Source organism: Citrus clementina, unplaced genomic scaffold (genome assembly GCF_000493195.1).
Source record: "Citrus clementina cultivar Clemenules unplaced genomic scaffold, Citrus_clementina_v1.0 scaffold_5, whole genome shotgun sequence".
In the NCBI taxonomy this organism is placed as follows: domain Eukaryota; kingdom Viridiplantae; phylum Streptophyta; class Magnoliopsida; order Sapindales; family Rutaceae; genus Citrus; species Citrus x clementina.
The window spans coordinates 1,791,894-1,812,819 of record NW_006262201.1 but is presented as its reverse complement, the minus strand read 5'-3'; the positions used below and the strand labels follow the sequence as shown (position 1 = coordinate 1,812,819).

Sequence of the window (20,926 nt, the reverse complement as noted above, 5' to 3'; positions counted from 1 at the left end):
GAGAGAAGAAAGAAAAAAAAAATGTCAATCATCGGAGAGGCAATCCTTACGGCGTCCGTTGATTTGCTGGTCAATAAGTTAGCTTCAGAGGGGATTCTGTTTTTTGCACGCCAAGAGCAAATCAAGGCCGATCTGATGAAGTGGGCGAATATGCTGGAGATGATCAAGGCGGTGCTTGAGGATGCTGAGGAGAAGAAGACGACTAATCAGTTTGTGAAGAAGTGGCTTGGCAAGCTTCAGAACTTGGCTTATGATGTTGAAGACTTGTTGGATGAGTTTCAAACTGAGGCTTTCCGGAGGAAGTTGCTGCTTGGAAATGGAGATCCAGCTGCTGCTCAGGATCAACCCAGTAGCAGTCGTACAAGAACAAGTAAGTTTCGGAAGCTCATTCCTACTTGCTGCACCACTTTTACTCCACAATCGATTCAGTTCGATTACGCCATAATGTCCAAAATCAATGAGATCAACGACAGATTTCAAGATATTGTAACACAGAAAGACTCGCTGGGTTTGAACGTAAGTTCAGCTGGGAGGTCCAAAAAAGACAGGCAAAGACTACCCACAACCTCTTTGGTGAATGAAGCCAAGGTCTCTGGCAGGGAAACAGAAAAGAAGGAAATTGTTGAATTGTTGTTGAAGGATGATTCAAGAAATGATGGTGGATTCTCTGTTATTCCTATTATAGGTATGGGCGGGCTGGGTAAAACCACTCTTGCTCAGCTTGTCTATAATGATAAGCAGGTGGAGGATCATTTTGATCTCAAGGCATGGACTTGCGTCTCTGATGATTTTGATGTTTTCAGGCTTACAAAATCAATCCTAATTTCCATTGCTGCTGACCAGAATGTGGATAATCAGGACTTAAATTTGCTTCAAGAGAAATTGAAGAAACACCTGTTTGGAAAGAAGTTTTTGCTAGTTTTGGACGACGTGTGGAATGAGGATTACAATGATTGGGTAGACCTCAGCCTTCCATTTGAAGCTGGCGCACAGGGAAGTAAGATTGTTGTCACTACTCGCAATCAAGAGGTTGCAAAAATCATGAGCCCGGATCAAGCTTATGAATTGAAAAACTTGTCAACTGAGGATTGTCTGTCTGTGTTTGCTCAGCACTCTTTGGGAACGAGAGATTTCAGTTCTCATAAGTCATTGGAGGACATTGGCAAGAAGATAGTGATCAAATGCAATGGCTTGCCCTTGGCAGCAAAAACACTAGGAGGACTTTTACGTGGAAAACATGACAGACGTGAGTGGGAAGATGTGCTCAGTAGCAAGATATGGGAATTACCACAAGAGAGATGTCGCATTATACCAGCCCTTGCAGTGAGCTATTATTATCTTCCTCCAACTTTGAAACAATGCTTTGCATACTGCTCATTGTTACCAAAGGATTACGAATTTGAAGAGGAGGAGATAATTTTATTATGGTGTGCTTCGGGTTTCTTGGATCACGGAGAGAGCGGGAATCCTAGTGAAGATCTAGGTCGAAAGTTCTTTCAAGAGCTACGTGCAAGATCTTTTTTCCAGCAATCAAGCAGCAGTAGATCACGATTTGTGATGCATGACCTCGTCAACGACCTTGCTCAATGGGCTGCTGGGGAAATGTACTTCAGAATGGAGTATATCTCAGAGGTTAACAAGCAGCAAAGTTTTTCAAGAAATCTTCGTCATCTATCATATATTTGTGGAGAATATGACGGCGTTAAAAGGTTTGAGAAATTGTATGATATCCAACATTTGCGAACTTTTTTACCACTAATGTTGTCAAATAGTTCGCGTGGATTCTTGGCTTATAGCATTCTTCCTAAGTTGTTCAAACTCCAAAGCTTAAGGGTCTTCTCTTTGCGTGGATATTACATCTCCGAGCTACCGGATTCAATTGGTGATTTGAGGTATTTAAGGTACCTTAACCTGTCTGGAACTGAGATTAGAACTCTGCCTGAATCAGTGAGCAATCTTTACAATTTACACACGCTTTTGTTGGAATATTGTCAGCTACTGAAGAAGTTGTGTGCAGCCATGGGAAACCTCATCAAATTGCATCATCTCAATAATTCAAATACAGATTCGTTGGAGGAAATGCCAGTAGGAATTGGCAAGTTGACTTGTCTTCAGACGTTGTGTAATTTTGTTGTGGGAAAAGACAGTGGTTCGGGGTTATCAGAGCTAAAGTTGTTGATGCATCTTCGTGGGGCACTTGAAATTTCAAAATTAGAGAATGTAAAAGACATTGGTGATGCAAAGGAGGCTCGGTTGGATGTAAAGGAGAATCTTAGAGAATTATTGCTTCGATGGACACGCAGTACCGATGGTTCATCTTCAAGGGAGGCAGAAACTGAAATGGGTGTGCTTGACATGCTCAAACCCCATAAAAATCTGGAACAATTTGGTGTCTGTGGCTATGAAGGTACAAAATTTCCAACATGGTTAGGAGATTCATCATTCTCAAATTTAGTAACACTTAAATTTGAAGATTGCGGCATGTGTACTGCCCTGCCGTCAGTCGGGCAACTGCCCTCTCTAAAGCATCTTACAGTGCGTGGAATGAGTAGAGTAAAGAGATTGGGTTCAGAGTTCTATGGGGATGACTCTCCAATTCCATTTCCATGCTTGGAGACTCTTTGTTTTGAAAACATGCAAGAATGGGAAGACTGGATTCCTCATGGATCCAGTCAGGGAGTTGAAGAGTTTCCTAAATTGAGAGAGCTTCACATTTTAAGATGTTCTAAACTGCAAGGAGCATTTCCAAAGCACCTTCCTGCATTGCAGATGCTTGTTATTCGAGAATGCGAAGAATTGTCAATTTCAATTACGAGTCTTCCAGCTCTTTGCAAATTGGTAAGTGGATGTAAAAAGGTTGTGGGGAGAAGTGCAACTGATCATCTCGGCTCACAGAATTCAGTGGTTTGTAGAGATACATCAAATCAAGTGTTTCTCGCAAGGCCATTGAAGCCGCGAATACCAAAACTGGAAGAATTGGAGATAAATAATATTAAAAATGAAACAGATATATGGAAGAGTCATAACGAATTGCTGCAAGACATTTGCTCTCTCAAAAGACTGACGATTGACAGCTGTCCCAAACTTCAATCCTTGGTGGAGGAGGAAGAGAAAGACCAACAACAGCAGCTCTGCGAGTTGTCATGCAGACTTGAATATCTAAGATTGAGTAATTGCGAAGGCCTTGTGAAGCTACCACAATCATCGCTCAGCCTCTGTTCCTTGAGAGAGATAGAAATCTGCAAGTGCAGTTCCCTTGTTTCCTTTCCTGAGGTTGCTCTGCCTTCCAAGTTGAAGAAAATTCGGATTAGTTCTTGTGATGCACTGAAATCGTTACCAGAGGAATGGATGTGCGACACCAATTCGTCTCTCGAGATCTTGTATATTGAGGGTTGCCGTTCGTTGACATATATTGCTGCGGTCCAGCTACCATCGAGCCTTAAGAAGTTGCAGATCCACCGTTGCGATAATATAAGGACTTTGACAGTGGAAGAGGGCATCCAGTGTAGCAGCGGCAGAAGGTACACCTCATCTCTTCTCGAGCACTTACACATTGAGAATTGTCCATCACTGACATGTATATTTTCAAAAAACGAGTTACCTGCCACGCTTGAGTCCCTTGAAGTTGGCAATCTACCTCCGTCTCTTAAGTCCCTTTTTGTTTGGGATTGTCCAAAGCTGGAGTCAATAGCAGAAAGGTTGGACAACAACACATCCCTTGAAACAATCAGTATTTATAATTGTGAAAATCTCAAAATTTTACCGAGTGGTTTACATAATCTCCGGCAGCTTCGAGGGATTACTATACAGAGTTGTGCAAATCTGGTGTCCTTTCCCGAAGGGGGATTGCCTTGTGCGAAACTCACGACGCTGGTGATATGTCATTGTGAGAGACTAGAGGCCTTACCCAAGGGATTGCACAATCTGACCTCTCTTCAACACTTAGCAATAATAGGAGGTGAGTTTCCAAGCCTTGAAGAAGATGGCCTTCCCACCAACCTTCAGTCACTTCGTATTTGGGGTAATATGGAGATTTGGAAGTCAATGATTGAGCGGGGACGGGGATTTCACAGATTCTCCTCTCTGCGAGAACTCATAATCCAAGGATGTGATGACGACATGGTGTCATTTCCACTAGAGGACAAAAGATTAGGGACCGCGCTTCCTCTTCCTGCCTCTCTAACATCTCTGAGGATTGTAGATTTTCCAAATCTGGAACGCCTATCTTCTTCAATTGTTGATCTTCAAAACCTCACTTCATTGTATCTCTATGATTGTCCCAAGCTCAAATACTTTCCGGAGAAGGGCCTGCCTTCCTCACTTTTGCAATTAGACATCTATCGCTGTCCGTTGATGGAAGAGAAGTGCAGAAAGGATGGAGGACAATATTGGGACTTGTTAACCCATATACCTTTTGTTCGAATAAATTTTAAATGGGTTTTTGATGACGACTCAACAGAGCACGACTGAAATATTTTATTGTTAGCATTATTATTATTATTTTTTTAAATCGGGTGTGTTTGTGTATGTAATTTTAAAATTAAAATCTCAATTGAAAACTATTTTAAATTAATATGGTTTGGTGTCGGTGGGCTTTTTGTATTGAATATAATGGGTTTTCGAATTTTTTTTATTAAATGGTGGAATGCTTTAAATTTAAGAAATGGTAGAATAACGTAACGGGTTTGCATTATTCAGCAGAGGAGGACTGTATTAATGTATGAATTAATTAGCTGAGGAGGACTTTGGCAAAAATTGTTTTGAAATAGATTGGAAATTGGTTTTTGGTGATATTTTTGATTTGTGAAAGGATGGACGATTGGAATATTTTATTATTATTATTATTTTTCTTTTTTCAAATTAGGCGTTGAAATGGATCGTAAATTGGTTTTTGGTGAGTCTTTATCATGTATATAAGGCCAATGGGTTTAATTAAACAATAAAATGCATTATTTAGCTGTTGAAACTTCATTTTCTTTTATTTATCCTTCTGCTGTACGGTTATAATTATATATGTGCGAGTGTATATTCTCTTCATCAGACTTTGACAAATATTATTTTGAAATTTTACCTGTTGGATATATAAACGCTGGAGTGTTCTTTTTTAAAAATAGCATGATTGGAAATAATTAATATAAATGAAAATCAAATTATTATGATTGAATTTGATTAGTATTATTTCGTCTATGTGTAATGTAACTTGTGAATTGTTGTGTGGTGATTATTTTAAACATTGTGCATATGAAAGTTAATTATTTACACCAAAGGGATTACTAGCTGCCTCATTAGTAACAATATTAACACACGAGGACTGGACTGTATTACAAAATTGTTTAATTTAACTTAATAGTTTCCGTGCCATTGCTATTAATATTTATAAATACAATTTATCAGTTATTGAATATTTCGATTCATCAAAAACTGTTATAATTGGAATGAATCTTCTTATTAACACATCATTAATTCTTTTACTACTGTAGGACCAGGATTTATAACACGTACTTTATTGTTGTTACCATTATTTCGTCTACATATAATCTAAATTGTAAATTGTTAATATGCTGACTATTTTAAATGTTTAATATTTTAAAATTATTTATATTGTTATACAGCGTCCGCTTATATATATATATATTATTAACAATAAACCAAGTGTATTAATTTCTTTTAGTGCAGTAGGACTAGGGATTTATGAAAAGCACTTTATTGTTGTTAATACATACAAGTCATCCTCAAAAACCCATCAAAGTACAATAAACAGAAAATCCAAAGAGAAACATCTCACAACAAAACCAGGAAAAGATCATAAACGAATAGCACATCAAGCAAAGCAAGCACTTCTTCCTTTAATCAATTACATTTAAGCTTTCGTGGCGTTAATATCTTCACCGGAAGAATTACCAGCAGCCTCTTCATCAATGTTGATAACCTTAGGCTGCAAGCTTTGGCACTGTGATCCTCACCCATTTTCCAAATGAGCAATAAGCACTATTACTTGTTCCAAGAATAACAAAGAAAATCTGCCAAAAAATGACATCTTTAACTATATAAAAAATAATACAAAAATAAATCAGAAATAGATCATACCTTGATTGCTAAACTTGTTAACCATTGCTTCGGTGTCTGGTTAGATGTTCAAGGCGAGGCGAAAACAATCGAAGAGCATTCACAATTGCCACAGCTCTTGAAGGAAAGACAACATTCTTGAGAAACAAGTGGAGAAGAAAATTAGGAATGTGGATTGTTTTACTCGTATACAAAAGAAGAGAAAGAGGCAATTAAGCATCTTTAACTTTGGCTAGTTTATTCATGCAGCATTCACAAACTGTCTTTTATAATTGGACTGGAGAGTGGAACATCTACAAATAAAAATTGCAGGTCTTGATCCATTCCAGATCTCAAAAAGTTCTTCATTTTACACGTAGATCAATAAGTAGGTCAGGTGCAAATATCTCAGGTCCAATATATATATACGAGTACATCCCAACCCGTATGTTTACATAAAAAGACTAGACGAATAACAAGCATGTGCAACGTAACTCACAGCAACAACACATTCCATGGTCAAGTTGAATAAACAGATAGATAACATGAGAATCAAGATTTCATCAAACCAAATAAATTAACAAATCCAAAAATACATTTAACTACTAGAGGGGACATGATGCAAAAGGAATAAAGGACACCATTAGATAAAATTTCATATTACAGCATTTGTCCAACAGACATAAGAAAGACCACAAAAACAATACAAATTATCACAAATAGCATGAAGTGGAAGTAGTCTGAAGCAATCCTAATGAGGATAACAGAAGACAAGCAATTGGTCCATAGAGCTCTACATATTGAGAACAAAAAATAACAAGATTGTTTCATACGTTATTTGTTACAAACAAGTAAAAGACCAATAGATTCACTCCTAAACTAATATGAATGCTCCAAGTTCACATGCAAAGAAATTGAAATAATGCATCAGGGAAAACTGAATCTAGGACAGACAATTCAAAAATTACTTGTCCAGAGAAGTAATAAAAAATGATGAGTGGTGAAGGTTTTCTCACATCAGCATTTAGTGGAATATGGTGGTACATTTTCATGAAGTCAGCAATCAGATTCTGGAATCTTTTGGTTCCAGCTGGTGGCTCATATGGGAAAAAAGAATGCTCCTTTAGAGCACTGGCAAGACAAGCTAGGAATGGAATCTTCTCATCAGCAACCAAATCATCTTCGAAATATAAATCCAAAGAACTGCTGATCTCATAGAAGCCATTTTTCAGAAACTCAAAAATTTTCTTAACTTGTCCAGAAATAAAAGTTGATATCATTTTAGCTCACTTCCCTGGTCAGAGCAATTACCAAGAACAAGCTACAAACATTAAGAAGTTACAAACTTTTCATATGGCTCAACTATAGCCTCTAAGACTATATATATAGATCATGAAGAATCTAGAAACATCTTCCACTCACCAGCTGCCTTTTGGGTTTGTTGTAAGAAACCCAGAATTTTCCTGCCTTATAACGGTCAGTAAACAACCTTGAATCACGTGCTTAACTCGTGCTTCAATTAGTGACCAAAACAACTGCTAAATCCGTATAAAGTACGTGAAATCACGTGAAGAACATGTGATTCACTTACTGGAAGTAAAAGACAATACACAGATGTCATATATATTCTCCTGTTTCATCCAGAAACCGACAGGGCATGCACAATCAAGGATACAAACCAACATGTCAGAAACTTCTAAAACTCATTTTTAAGCTTACAATTCAACACCTCTCTTTTAAGATCCTTTTCAATAATTTTCAGTTTTCTGACAAATGCAACATAATATGGTCATGTCCTACTTAATAACACAAAGCATAAACGTAGCTCTTATATTTTTCATACTCAGCCAAAGTTGTTGAACATATAAATACTCATGTATTCAGTATTCTTTATTAAATTAGTATGATTAGACATAATTAAAATAAAAATCAGATAATTATGATGATTGTATTAGTTAGCCAGATTGGTGTTATTTTGTCTAATTATCAAGGAGAACATTTAATTATATATAATATGTCCTTTGCATTTTCTCTTTTAATTAAAATCATAAAAAGACTTGCAATATAGACCATGTATCTATTATGTTGTTTATGGGAGTGAATTGTTGTTGTTTTTGTGATTGTCAAATATTTTCTCTTTTAGTGAATCATAAAGAACTAGCAATCCTATAAATTAATTAGTACGAGCTAGCTAGCTGAATGTTCAATGTTAATTGCACTTTTGAGCTACGTATGGCATGGTATGCTCGGGCAATGAAATTGAGTTTTGAGTTTCTGTCCTATGATGTTGTTCAATCAAGCAACTTTATTCTTCAGTGATAGACACAAATGAAAGTGTGCATGCATTAGCTAGATGATAATTAAAAGACCAAGATTATATTCCCATCATAATTAACAACTAACAATCCAACATGATCCAGTGTCAATTACTTTTCAGTTTCTTATATTAATTTCTTTTTCAATATATATAATGGCAATCTCATGAGCTGAATATGTTAATTTCACTGTGTTAGGCACCTTTGTGATATTTTATTAGGCACATTCTCGTATAGAAGGATCATATTCTTGCACAAATTTCAAATAATCACACCAAAGAGGGACAGACTGCATCAGAAAAAGGAGTACTCAGCTGCCTTCACTTTCAATGAACTACTATGATGAAAATCTCCAGATATGAAATTAACTTCTTATGTGATTCTTATTGTCATCATCAAGGACTTTATTTACCACAAAGGAGATGGAAACAGATGATATAAGATGCAATTGAACTTTGATATAAACAAAAATGCTGCTCTTCAGCACATTTCTTAGGTTGAAAATGATTCAAATATTAAATTTATGTGTCTAGCAAGAAGATTTCTTTTTTTCCCCACCTCTTTTTGTGCATCATGAACTGTTAGCACCTCTTGGTAGTAAATAAAAACAAAGTGAATCAAGCTTACCAGTGGTACGCTTTACTATAATGCTTCAATTTCATAAATTCTTTCTCAAAGAATCATAAATTCATGCATAGTATGAATTCAAATTCGGTAGGCATAAAGAGAACAAACCAGATAATCAGAAACTTCTCTTTCGTAAATCTTCCCAACTCCCAAGAGAGCCTCAGGTCTACAAATTAAAGCCAAGTATCAGCAAGAAACCGATTATGTAATAATCAAAGTATACATTAAGCTTTAGGTCACAGTTATGAAAAACCAGAAAAAAGTATGAAATCTTAACAATTAGCTGAGGCCAACAGAAACAACATCAGACATTGTGATTAATTATCTTCCTCAACTAACTCAGCGATCAAATGTCTAATTCTGTAAACATATAAGCTGTTTCTTCTTCCATCAATTAAACCCCAAAGAATAGAACTCCCACTATAAGTATTCCCTTCTCCAAATTGATTCTCTTTTTCTTTCTTTAATACCTTTAAGCAGCTTTTCTTCCTTTTTACATTAGCAAATCTTAACATCAATTATTAAAATGCTCCAAAGTACAGAGCAAGATTAGTGTTTCATACAGAACTCGAATTAACTAAGAGATGTTCATCCATTGAACTTTGTTCATGCACTGATGACAAATTTTCAGGAAGCAAAACCATTAAAATCTTGGACTTATTATTGAATGATGTACGAACTTATTGAAATAAATTAACAGTGGTAATTATTTTAGTCTTACCTAAAAAGCAAATTCTATCTACCATAATAGCATATTTTTAGTAACATGCATTCCACTCCCAAGTCAGCTTCAGATATTAAGTCACTTCCTATTTTGATAGCACTAAACCAATGTATTATTCGAGTTAGGGTGAATAATTAGACCAAAAGTAAACAGTTAATCCTGATCTGCTTGATTGTCAAGAAACAGCAGGAAAAGAAGGGAAAGAAGCAAAAGAGAGCAAAGTGAAAACAAAAGCTCACTGGGCTCACAGAAAAAGACAAAAACATAAATTAATTTAAACTATGACTACGACTTCGTTTTTGCTTTCTTGGAAACTGAATCCTGAAAATGATCCACACTCCACCCAAGTTTTCTCAAGACACTCATTGATTCCTCAGAACACCCAACTAAGGTGGACCCAATGAAAGTCTATTGCATTGCTGAATGAAAGTATTAAATCTTAACAATTAGTTGAGGCCAACAGAAACAACATCAGATATTGTGATTAAATATCTTCCTCAACTAACTCAGCGATCAAATGTCTAATTCTGTAAACATATAAGCTGTTTCTTCTGCCATCAAATTGGTTCTCTTTTTCTTTCTTTAATACCTTTTAAGCATGTTTTGTTCCTTTTTACATTAGCAAATAACGAACATAAACATCTATATCTGTAAGCGAAAAAATATTTGTTAAAAAAATCGAAAACCACTGCAAAAAGGAAATGACAGATACCCAGTTGAAATCGAGGCTTCATCTCTCGCCCATTCTTGCCACCTAGCAGGAGTCAATGGAAAAAATCTCTTTCATCGCTTCACTAGCTTGTCTCAGCTTCTCTATCTCACCCATTTTTCTCAAAACCTTTATATACTGAAGAAAAAAAAGTCATTTTTATCGCAACCCAATTAAGAAAGAACAAGCAAATGGGTATCCACAAAATCACTGAATAGTATGCGTATTGATACTTGAAAATGGGTCTCGTAATTGGAAGGTTCATTGGATAGCTTATACTCTAGTTTTGAAGCTCCATGCTCTGTTTTGCTTCGTCTTCTGAGTCAGAATCCGAGTCGGAGTTAGAGGCATCGCTCGAATCCTAAGAGTTGTCTTTTGTTTTTGTTTTAGGGTTGTGCTTAACGTTGGGCATGGCCGTATCTTCATCATCATATTCTTCTTCTTCTAGGATTGTTGCTAGGGTTTCTCCTTCGGGTTCCATCTTTTGAAATTTGAACTCTCCTTACTCTGTTTCTCCCGCTCAGTGACTACTGGTTTCTTAATTTTATGCAATTTTTTTTCTTAACGAGAAAATGATAAACTTTTGTGGAGTGGAAAACTTTTGTTGATGTCCCTCGATTTTGATTAAAATACAAATAAGTTCATTTATTTTTGGTCAAACTAATGAATGCCGCGCATGTATCTGAAATAAGAGTTCTTATCATTGCAATAATCACCCTAATTTTCTCCTTAATTTCTCTTTTCTCCTAGTTTATTATACTCCTATTAAATATAGTTTGTTATACTCCTATTGAATAATGGATTAAAGAAGAAGAAAAAATAACTATATGGTTTTTTTTTCGACAATTTGGGTAAAATTTATGAGTATTTATATGAAAGAAGTGATAAAAGTAATTTGTGCACTATATGAAAGAATGCTATTGATATTACCAATAGCATTCCTTTTATTATATTTATTTTTCTTAGTACACCCATAAAAATATTCATCCCACCAATATTAACTGCCTTTGCTTTCCCTATTTGTTGATAATATCATTTTCCTAATCTTATTTTCCATAGTTATCCAGCATATACAATTTATATTCGTTAAAATTAAAAAAAAAATTGGACAGTTGAGATTGCTTCTACGTATTCGTAGAACAGTTATTTGTGTATATATGCAGGCCATGTTTGTGCAAAAAATTAAAATTTAATGAGAATATTCTACACTTGTATCTGGTCTTTTAATTTGTTTTTCAGCAGTCGGTTATTCCCATAGAACCTCCTCGATATCTAAGTCAAAGAAATATGCTTTTAAATGAGTTTTGATGAAGAGTATTCTCCAGTTTAAGGTTTAAGAATTTTACATGAATGTGTGGGCGCTACATGAATGTCAAAAGTATTATTGTCCTATTTACTTATATTGAATTGTCCTTATTAGTAAATGAAATTCTGAAGTTTTTTGCAATAAAAAATATGAGTACTCAAAATAAATAAAATGATTTCACACTTATTAAAATAGATATAAATTTAATTTTTTATTTAATAAATTATCATGTTCACTTGTTCATCTTTTTATTTTTTTACATTTATTTCTATTCACTCCCTTTTAACCTGAGCATTAAACCTTTGATTATTAGGTATATCGTAAAATTAAAAGCTTGTGTACTTCGTGATTTCATAAATTGATTGCACTTATTTGCATCATCTCTTAATTTAGATATGATTTTATCACATCACAACACACCACCTCCATGATCTTATTTGCAAGTACTTCGTGATTTCATGGCGGGAAGCACAAAAAAGCATTAAGCAATTAGCTAATACAAAGAAATCAATATACATCGATGGGTTGATTAATTAATAATAACGAAAAATAAATTAAATATTTTTACTCCAGATACAGCACTACCAGGACTCTTGCATCATAAAATAATAAAACAAGATAAACACCAAAGAATTGATGCAACAAAACCCAGAAGACTCTAGTGTATGACTAGAATTTACAAAATTGTACATAGAAAGCCGAGATTATTAATGTGCTCAAGGACAGTAATTCACTTTCCCCTGTTTATTGGCTGTCCTTAACTTGTTCCTTCATTATTTGTCTATTTCCCCAACTTTTTTCTTATAAAACCGAAACCAATCGAATCATGACTACTATTGTAATACTAATTTTTTTTAAAAAAAAAATTTCAAATTCAAATACTATAGTTTGAAGGAAATATGTTATCATATAAATTAATAATTACCTAGTATAAAAACAAAATCCATATGGCATGTCCATATAGCGTGGGTAAAATATGTTCTTTGCATTGTTTGCTTCTTTTTTAAATTAATTTCCACTTAGATCTCATCTTTGACCGTTTGTAATGCGAAAAGAAATCCTAGTTGGTATTGTTGGTTTGCGGCAAAAAATTATTCAATATCATCTACTTCTTTGTTTGAAATTATAAAGCAGTTAACTATTAAAAAATCTTCTTAAAAGAAAAGTATTATTCAAATAAAACATAACAGATTCCAACTCAAGGTAAATCAATACTATAAACGTAATCATATTTTTCTAAAATAACGGTAATTTTCATAAATTAATAACTTATTTATTTATCGAACACTGCTTCATTATTCATTTACAAATCCCAACCGTTAGGTTAATGTAATTAAAATCTAACGGCTGAGCAGAACAACGACAAAAAAGAGGGATATGGAGCTGGATCCTGGAGTAAAGAAGAAGAAAAATTAACTACTGTATATGATTTTTTTTTAAAATATATTTTGTGACAATTTGAATACTATTTTTGTTAAGTTAGATTGTGCCTCAAAAATAAAATATAGTTGAAATTTATGGGCATCAATATGAAGGAAGTGATAAATTCATCATGCCTGCGCCTATAAAGAAGCCAATCAATATTGCCAATTTGTGAGATGAGATGCAAGCCTTTGATGAAATTCAACAGGCTTTTATTGCCCTCTTCAACAACATCAATAATCGAAACTGAGCAAAATGAAATCCTAAAAATTAAAATCTTAAAAAGTAAAAAAAATAATTATTTTTTCCATAAATTGATTGCACTTCATTCTTAATTGAAGACTATGACAAGTTAAATAAATTAATCACTATCATTAGTAAATATTAGTACCTCAAGTTAATGAATTCATAACTTAATAACGCCACATTTTCATCTAAATTAATATGTCTTACAAATTCATCTTTCGTAAGCTGGTGCCAGTGATCCTTTTTCAAATGGTTACATGTTTGCTTTGCTAATTAATTAATAAAGTGAAACAAAAACAAGTAGACCCCCGCACCAATAATTTTGCAAACAAAGCAATCAGACCATCCCCGTTTTTTTTTTTCTCTTTGTATCAATGTTATTCTGATTCCATATTCTTGCAATGCTATTCCCTAAGTTTTCTTTTTGAATGAGTCCTAAAAAGACTTGCAATATAGACCATGTATTTATTACGAGATTTATTGGAGTGAATTGTTGTTTTTGTCATTATCAAATAATATATTTGAGAGCTGTTCATTTTTGTTTATATAAAGCTGAAATTATTATAATTGTGTAGAAGAGTTTGAGGGTCACTGGGAGGATTTGCTCATTAATGGTTGGTGAAGTAGTAAACCGACCAGGCGAATTTATCAAAAGCACTTTATTACATCATCTCCAAATGTAAACCATTAGATACAAGTTTTGTATATTAAAGTCATTCTTTCCATTGAACTTCTCGAGATCAATCTTTGATGTAGCCACACTTGGATCTTGATCTGAAGAACTAGTTCTGATACCAATTGTACTGTCAAGATAGCCGCTAATCAAGCCATCAAAACACTGCCCAAGACCCTGTTCAAGATCAAACTAGCTACATATGAACAATTGAATGACCTCGATGAACTCAATAGATGACTTGAGAACTTAAAGCAAGATTTCAACCATTAGGAAAAAAGAAATAAGCAAGATTAACAAACAATCACACACAGAAACTAGCACTGTTTACGTGGTTCAGCTATGCAATGAGGCACAACTTACATCCAAGGGAGAATCGACCAAAATGAGTTTTATTTATGATTCAAAGTAATTTTACAGAGCTCACACGGAGAAACTAACAAGGAATAAGATGATACTTTTGTTGAAAAAATAGCATGTATATGCTATTTTGAGTGAGTCCCACTTAACGAAAGTGGATAATCTTGTGAGGTTCGGATTTTACTCCGTTGATACTTTAAAAGTATAATCTTATTTTCTCAAAATGATGCTTGGGTGAATAAGAAATTGTCTCTCAAAGTTCACCCTTGAAGTTGGAAATTTGAAAGGAAATGAGGCTTATCCCACATGGGAAAAAGAAGCCTAGGGATTAGTGTTTATATATAAACACTTAACCATGCCCGCGCGTACGCGAATGTCAGTCCAAAATCATCCATGCAAGCTTGGCACGTTCTTAATTTCCTTTTGTTTTGTTGTAACTGTTTCACGTTTTGAATTCAAAGGATTTGTAACAGCTTCATAACAATAATTTTTTAGCTGTTATACACGTTTATGAATTCAATTTTCAAATCAATTCAGTGAATTGAATTGGCTGTTATAACTATTTAATTGCATATATTGAATTCGAAAATTCAATACACAGCAGATGTTACATCCTCACATGAGTATAAAAAGGCACCTCCTCTTTTGTTTTTTGACACACTGAAATCAACACTAAGAGCACTTGTTATTTTTCTTCCCTCCTTCTTCGTCTATTTTTTCTGATTGAGTTCCCGTTGTTGTGGTACGCCGGAATTATCTGTCTGTGCTTAACCGAAAATTCGTGCCCGTTGTATCCTGAGAAATAGATACCAGCAGACCTAAAGCACTCCAAGAGGTGGTAAATCTGTTTTAAGGAAACTGTCCTGTACAGGCCTCGGGTTTATATTTCTGTTTCGGTTTCCTTCCTCTTATGTTCTTCATTTGTTGTTTCCGATTGCTGGTTTAAATTAGCTACTATTTAAATTATTATCTCACTGTGTTTGTTGTGCTAACGACTTTCTCTCTCTCTTCATTCTCTCTAGAAAGCTCTTTACATCTTGCTGAAACTGCCTGAAAGCTCAGCTTGTATAACGGCCGTTCATAACCCCAGATTGCACCAGATCCACCCATGTGTATAACAACTTATAACTAACTTGATTCTTCTCTCACGTGCTTGTCACACGCAGAACTTAAACCTTAGCCGAAACACTTTCATGCCTCGCCGTTTTGGTATCATTAAGCGGGTCATATGTCCAACCCCGTGACAACTTTGAAACATCTTAATAGACAAAACGATGCCGTTTTAAAACGCCAAGTTTTGAATCCAGCAAATTAGTCCACACAAATGATGATAAAAAATGCTGCTGCCATAACAAGAAATGGCATTGCAAGAATTTAGAATGCCACATGTTACCGAATCTGTTCTAAATCAAGACTATTATCATCCGAAATTCCGAATTTAATTTGCATACAAGACAGTATAAATCAACAGTTCAAAGAAAAAAAAGAAGAATTTAAACCATTAAAAGGATAGCCATTAGGTAGAATTTCACACGAAGAGCAATCAGTCAACCAAGCTTCTCTTTGCTTGAATTGCCGGAAGCATTCGGCCACTTTTCATGAACTGCAGATCAGATAGAATTTTTGTTGCATCCATTCTGGAAGATGTACTTAATATGTGATTTCGATTTGGACTAAAAGGAAATGTGCAACTGAATCTGACTGAATGAAAATAAAAAAGTACCCAAAAGAAAGAACTGCAGCTCTAACGAATGCAGATCAAATCATCACCCATTGTGTTCTGAGACAAAGAGAATCTATGGTGATTGATTTATATCCAACGGTGCCAGCGGTGACGTCCCACGCGCGACGATGGCGGTGGATCGAGCTCCCACAGCCGTGAGCCTCTAAGTGGCCGGTCGATGGCAATTCGGCCGTTTCAGGTGACGGGAATGGTCGGACAGGAATGGCCAATTTTTCGTGCTACAAACGGGGGCATTCCGGTCGGTTTTTGGCGACGCTGACGGCTGGGATATAATGACCAGTCTTTAAGCTTCCAATTGATACCTTGCTCGGTCGGTGAGCTGGCCGGAATCGTGAAATACAACCGATTCGGTTCTCGGGGCGGGTCGGGTTTTTGTTAGCTTCTTCTTCTCTCTCACACGTGTGTATGTGTTCTCCCTGTTTCCAGCTTCTTCTTTTATTTTACTGTACCGCCTTTTTTTTTTTTTGGGTTCACATACGTTACACAATGCAATTTATAACAATATACTGTTGCAATGGTGGATTAACAAAATTTCCAGCAATTCTCTTTTCATAAATAACAACCATGTGATCTCGATGACATTAACTATGTAAATGTTAACGGCACATGATTGCAGTTTTTGCCATCCCGCCACGGCGCACAATTTGCAAAACGTAAATCCATAAATTAATAATTAATTAATTTGCATTTAATATTTGAATGAATGATTCGAATGCCAAAAAACAATTTCACCACGATCACCTCATGTTACCTTTGTTCAGATTTGCCGTCGATGACTGTCGATATTTTCGGAACTACTCGGGCGTTACAGAGAAGAAAGAGAAAAAAAATCACAAAACCAATTTGATGCAATGAGCTCAGATAGTAGCCGAACGTCACTTCATTATTCATTTACAAATCCCAACCGTTAGATTAGCGTAATTAAAACCTAACAGTTGAGCAGCATAACGGCAAAAAAGAGGGGAATGGAGCTGGATACAGGAGTGAAGAAGAAGAAAAATTAACTACTGTATATGATTTTTTTTTTTAAAACATTTTGTGACAATTTGAATATTCTTTTTGTTAAGTTAGATTGTGCATCAACATAAAATAAGGTTGAAATTTATGGGTATCAATATGAAAGAAGTGATAAAGCTAGTTTGTGCATACGCAATTAAACAATTCAACTTAGACTGAAATTCAGAAATATTTATAACAACCCAATTGCGCACTATTGATTTTGAGTTGGAACTGCTTTTACTTGTTCAAAAATTTTTTTAACTTCGACGGCTAGCAAAGGTTAATACAAGAGAAGGTGTTTTATTGATTTTGGGTGACCCTTACTCATGCATTTGCTAAGCCATTAACCATAATGATAAAGAATATTAATGAAGTAAGTTGATTGACACAAAAGTTCTATTTCTTTGAATTAACAGATATGCAACGTAATTCAGAAGTGCCCAATGTGGTGCACGACACAAAATTAAAAAAAGGATGTAGTGGAATTAATTAATTAATTTTCAGCAACAAAAGAATAATATTAACATATGATATGCCTGCATGCAGATTTTTATAATCTAATTTTCTCTCTTTGGGACACTCTCAATTCTCGTTCTCTCTTATTAAATTAATCATACTCGCATTCTAAACTGGTAACAAATTTATGTATATCTCTAATCTAATCTGGTTAATTTTTCTTTTCTAAGATTTCAAGTAAAAAAGATTCGTAAAATTAATTCTTGAAGAAAGATTTGAAGAAACATTTTGCAGAATGCTCTGTAGAAAATGGAAACTTTTCTATTTGAGTTAAAAGTCTGCGTTGAAGCGCACTACGATAGAATATGTCACATGTTAAAATAGTTTTGTATTAATATTGAGCCAATTACTCATTATAAAACACTATAATGATTGTTTAGAGAAAACAAAATTTCATCATCATTATATATATCTGAGTGGAACTGTTTACACTTAGGTAGCGTTTACTTTTTAGATTGGAGTGAGAATCCTGAGGAGTGGAAATTCTATGATTGGGAGTGTGGAGTGGGATTGAGAGTAGATTGTTTACTTGCACTGTAATGGAAGCATAAAATGGAGATCAAAATTCAATTTATGTGTTTACTTTGTCTTGGATTGTGAGTAAATAGTTTCAAATTACAATTTTATCTTTATTTTAAAGAATTATAGTTTTTAATTACAAAGTTAATAAAAAACATATTTAATGAATAAACATTTATTTTATTATATTTGTAAATTTATAATAACTATTAATATTCTTAATTATGAACATCACAATTTTTTATTAATTTTAATTTTAATTATATAAATTAAAAATTGTTGATAAGGGCAATATAAATGAAATATTTTTACTATTAACATAGTATGAAATTAATATTTTCTTAGAATAAATTATTTATTAGTATTAATTATTAATATTAAAGAAATATAATACTATATTACTATTATTTTTAAATAAATATAATACTATTATATTTTCAAATAAAGATGGTATATAGTAATATTATTAATTCTCTATTAATATAATAATAATATTTTTAAGTAAATTAAACTTAGAATCAAACCCAATTATTATTTAGTTAAATATAATAATATTATTTAAATATTTGTTAAATATAATTATAGTAAATTTAATAAAAAGAAGGGTAGATATAAAATGAAACATTATTTTATTTTATTTAATATAATTATATTAAATTTATTATTTATTAATATAATATTATTTAGTGCAAAATTAGTATTTTCTTAGAATAAACTATTTATTATTATTTATTATTAATATTAAATAAATTTGGTACTATTATTTTTAAAATAAATATAATAATATTATATTATTAAATAAAGATAGCATATAGTAATTTTTATTAATTCTCTATTAATATAATAATATTATTTTTAAGTAATTTTAACTTATAATTAATGCAAATTATTATTTAGTTAAATATAATAATATTATTTATTTTATTTTATTTAATATAAAATATTAAATTAAATTAAAAAAATGGTAGAAAATGGAGAGGTGGGAGTGGATTTCCATTTCCACCTCTCCCCATGGGAGTCCCACTCCCACTCTCCACTCCAAAAATGGGTGGGACCCACGAAGTGGGATTTCCAATCATTTCCCAATTTGTTGAAGTAAACACTGGAGTGAGAGGAATCCACACTCCTCACTCCCAGAAAGTAAACACAGCCAAGGGTAATTGGGAATATATTATGTGTCCCAAATTCAATTATATGTCCTTCTCTTTGAATTTATCCTAAAAAGAATTGCAATATAGAATGTAATGTGATTTACTGGAGTGAATTGTTATTTTTGTGATTATCAAATAGTATATTTGAGAGTTTCTTATTTTGTATATATAAAATTGAAATTATTTTAATTGTGCACAAGGGTTTGAGGGTCATTGGGAGAATTTGCTTGTTAATGGTTAGTGAAGCAAACCGACCAGGGAAATTTATCAAAAGCACTTTATTACAACATCTTCATACATATCCCATAGAATCTTGGTTGCATTCATTCTAGCAAAAATACTTAATGTCTGATTTCAGTTTGGACTAAAAGCAAACATGCAACTCAATCTGATTGATTCAAAATTTAAAAATTTAAAACAGTACCCAAAAGAAAGAAAGAAGAAAGTGTCAAGCAGCTCTAATGAACGCAGGGGGATGCATGCATATTAATATTTCTCATCAAATCATCACACATTGTGCTCCAAGACTAAGAAAATCTAAGTTAATTGATTTATATTGATTTTTCAAAACAGAACTATCTTATATCATTTAGTGATTAGTGATGCTAATATTTGATAAAATGAATCAGGTGTCTGCTGAAATTTCTTGAGGAAGAACCCCTGAGTATTCATCTCAATAAGCGACTCAGCATAAGAGAATAAGAAGAACATTCAGGAATCATCAGGTAGGATAAGATCAAGGAGGCAGTAAGAAAACATTCATTTTGGCCAAATAAAAATTGCAGAACTTTTGTTGCTGAGATTAGTAATCAAACCATTGTTGGGATATTGGTTTGGTAATTGTTGAATTAATGGCCCTGGACTTATTCTATGGTGAACGGAAATTATAACATAAGGTGTTTCCATGCTCAATAAGGCACGTATAAGAGGTAGCTGGTATTGACAGTTGGCAATCATGAAAATTATGTCATAGTAGTAGTACTATGTACTTGCTTCATTTTCATTAGGAGCATATATAATATGGAAATACCAAACGGCTATATACAATTGGCCATTGCAAAATCATACCTTGCGTCAAATTAACCGTAGATTAATGGATTTCTTGTCGGGGTGGATGGCTCCAATATGTAAGTAATGGCTAGCTTTCTCAGGTGCTGAAACTTCATATTCAAAGTACATACGATATTTATTTTGTGTAGATGAAATCATTGGGAGTTTCACTCTAATGGATGGATGTTGCCGGGTACTAAGAATTGATATTCGTATTGATTAATTAGTATAAGTTAGATGAATGGTTAATGTTCATGCACTTTTAAGCTACATGTGGCAATGAAAATCAAGTGAGTTTAATTCTGTGATGTAATATGACACTATTCAACCAAGCAACATTACTCTTCAGTGATAGACAAAAATGAAACTAGTGCACATGCATTAGTTAGATGATAATTAAAAGACCTAGATTATAACAGAGTAAAGGATTTTGAGTTTGAATGAGTAAACTAGATATGTCAGCAGATTCTCCTCCTAGAATATGGGAACTATCTAGTTTACTCATTCAAATTCATTCAAA

At 33.7% G+C, this 20,926-nt stretch overlaps 1 protein-coding gene across 1 annotated transcript in view; it reads left to right on the top strand.

Moving 5' to 3' along the window:
* LOC112098537 (putative disease resistance RPP13-like protein 1) overlaps positions 1-20,926 on the top strand; it is a 69,845-nt gene continuing 48,919 nt past the window's right edge. The window contains exon 1 of the mRNA XM_024185128.1: positions 1-4,364. Coding sequence (XP_024040896.1) covers positions 22-4,364 — 4,343 coding nt within the window. The 5' untranslated portion in view covers positions 1-21. The remainder of the gene's footprint in view (positions 4,365-20,926) is intronic.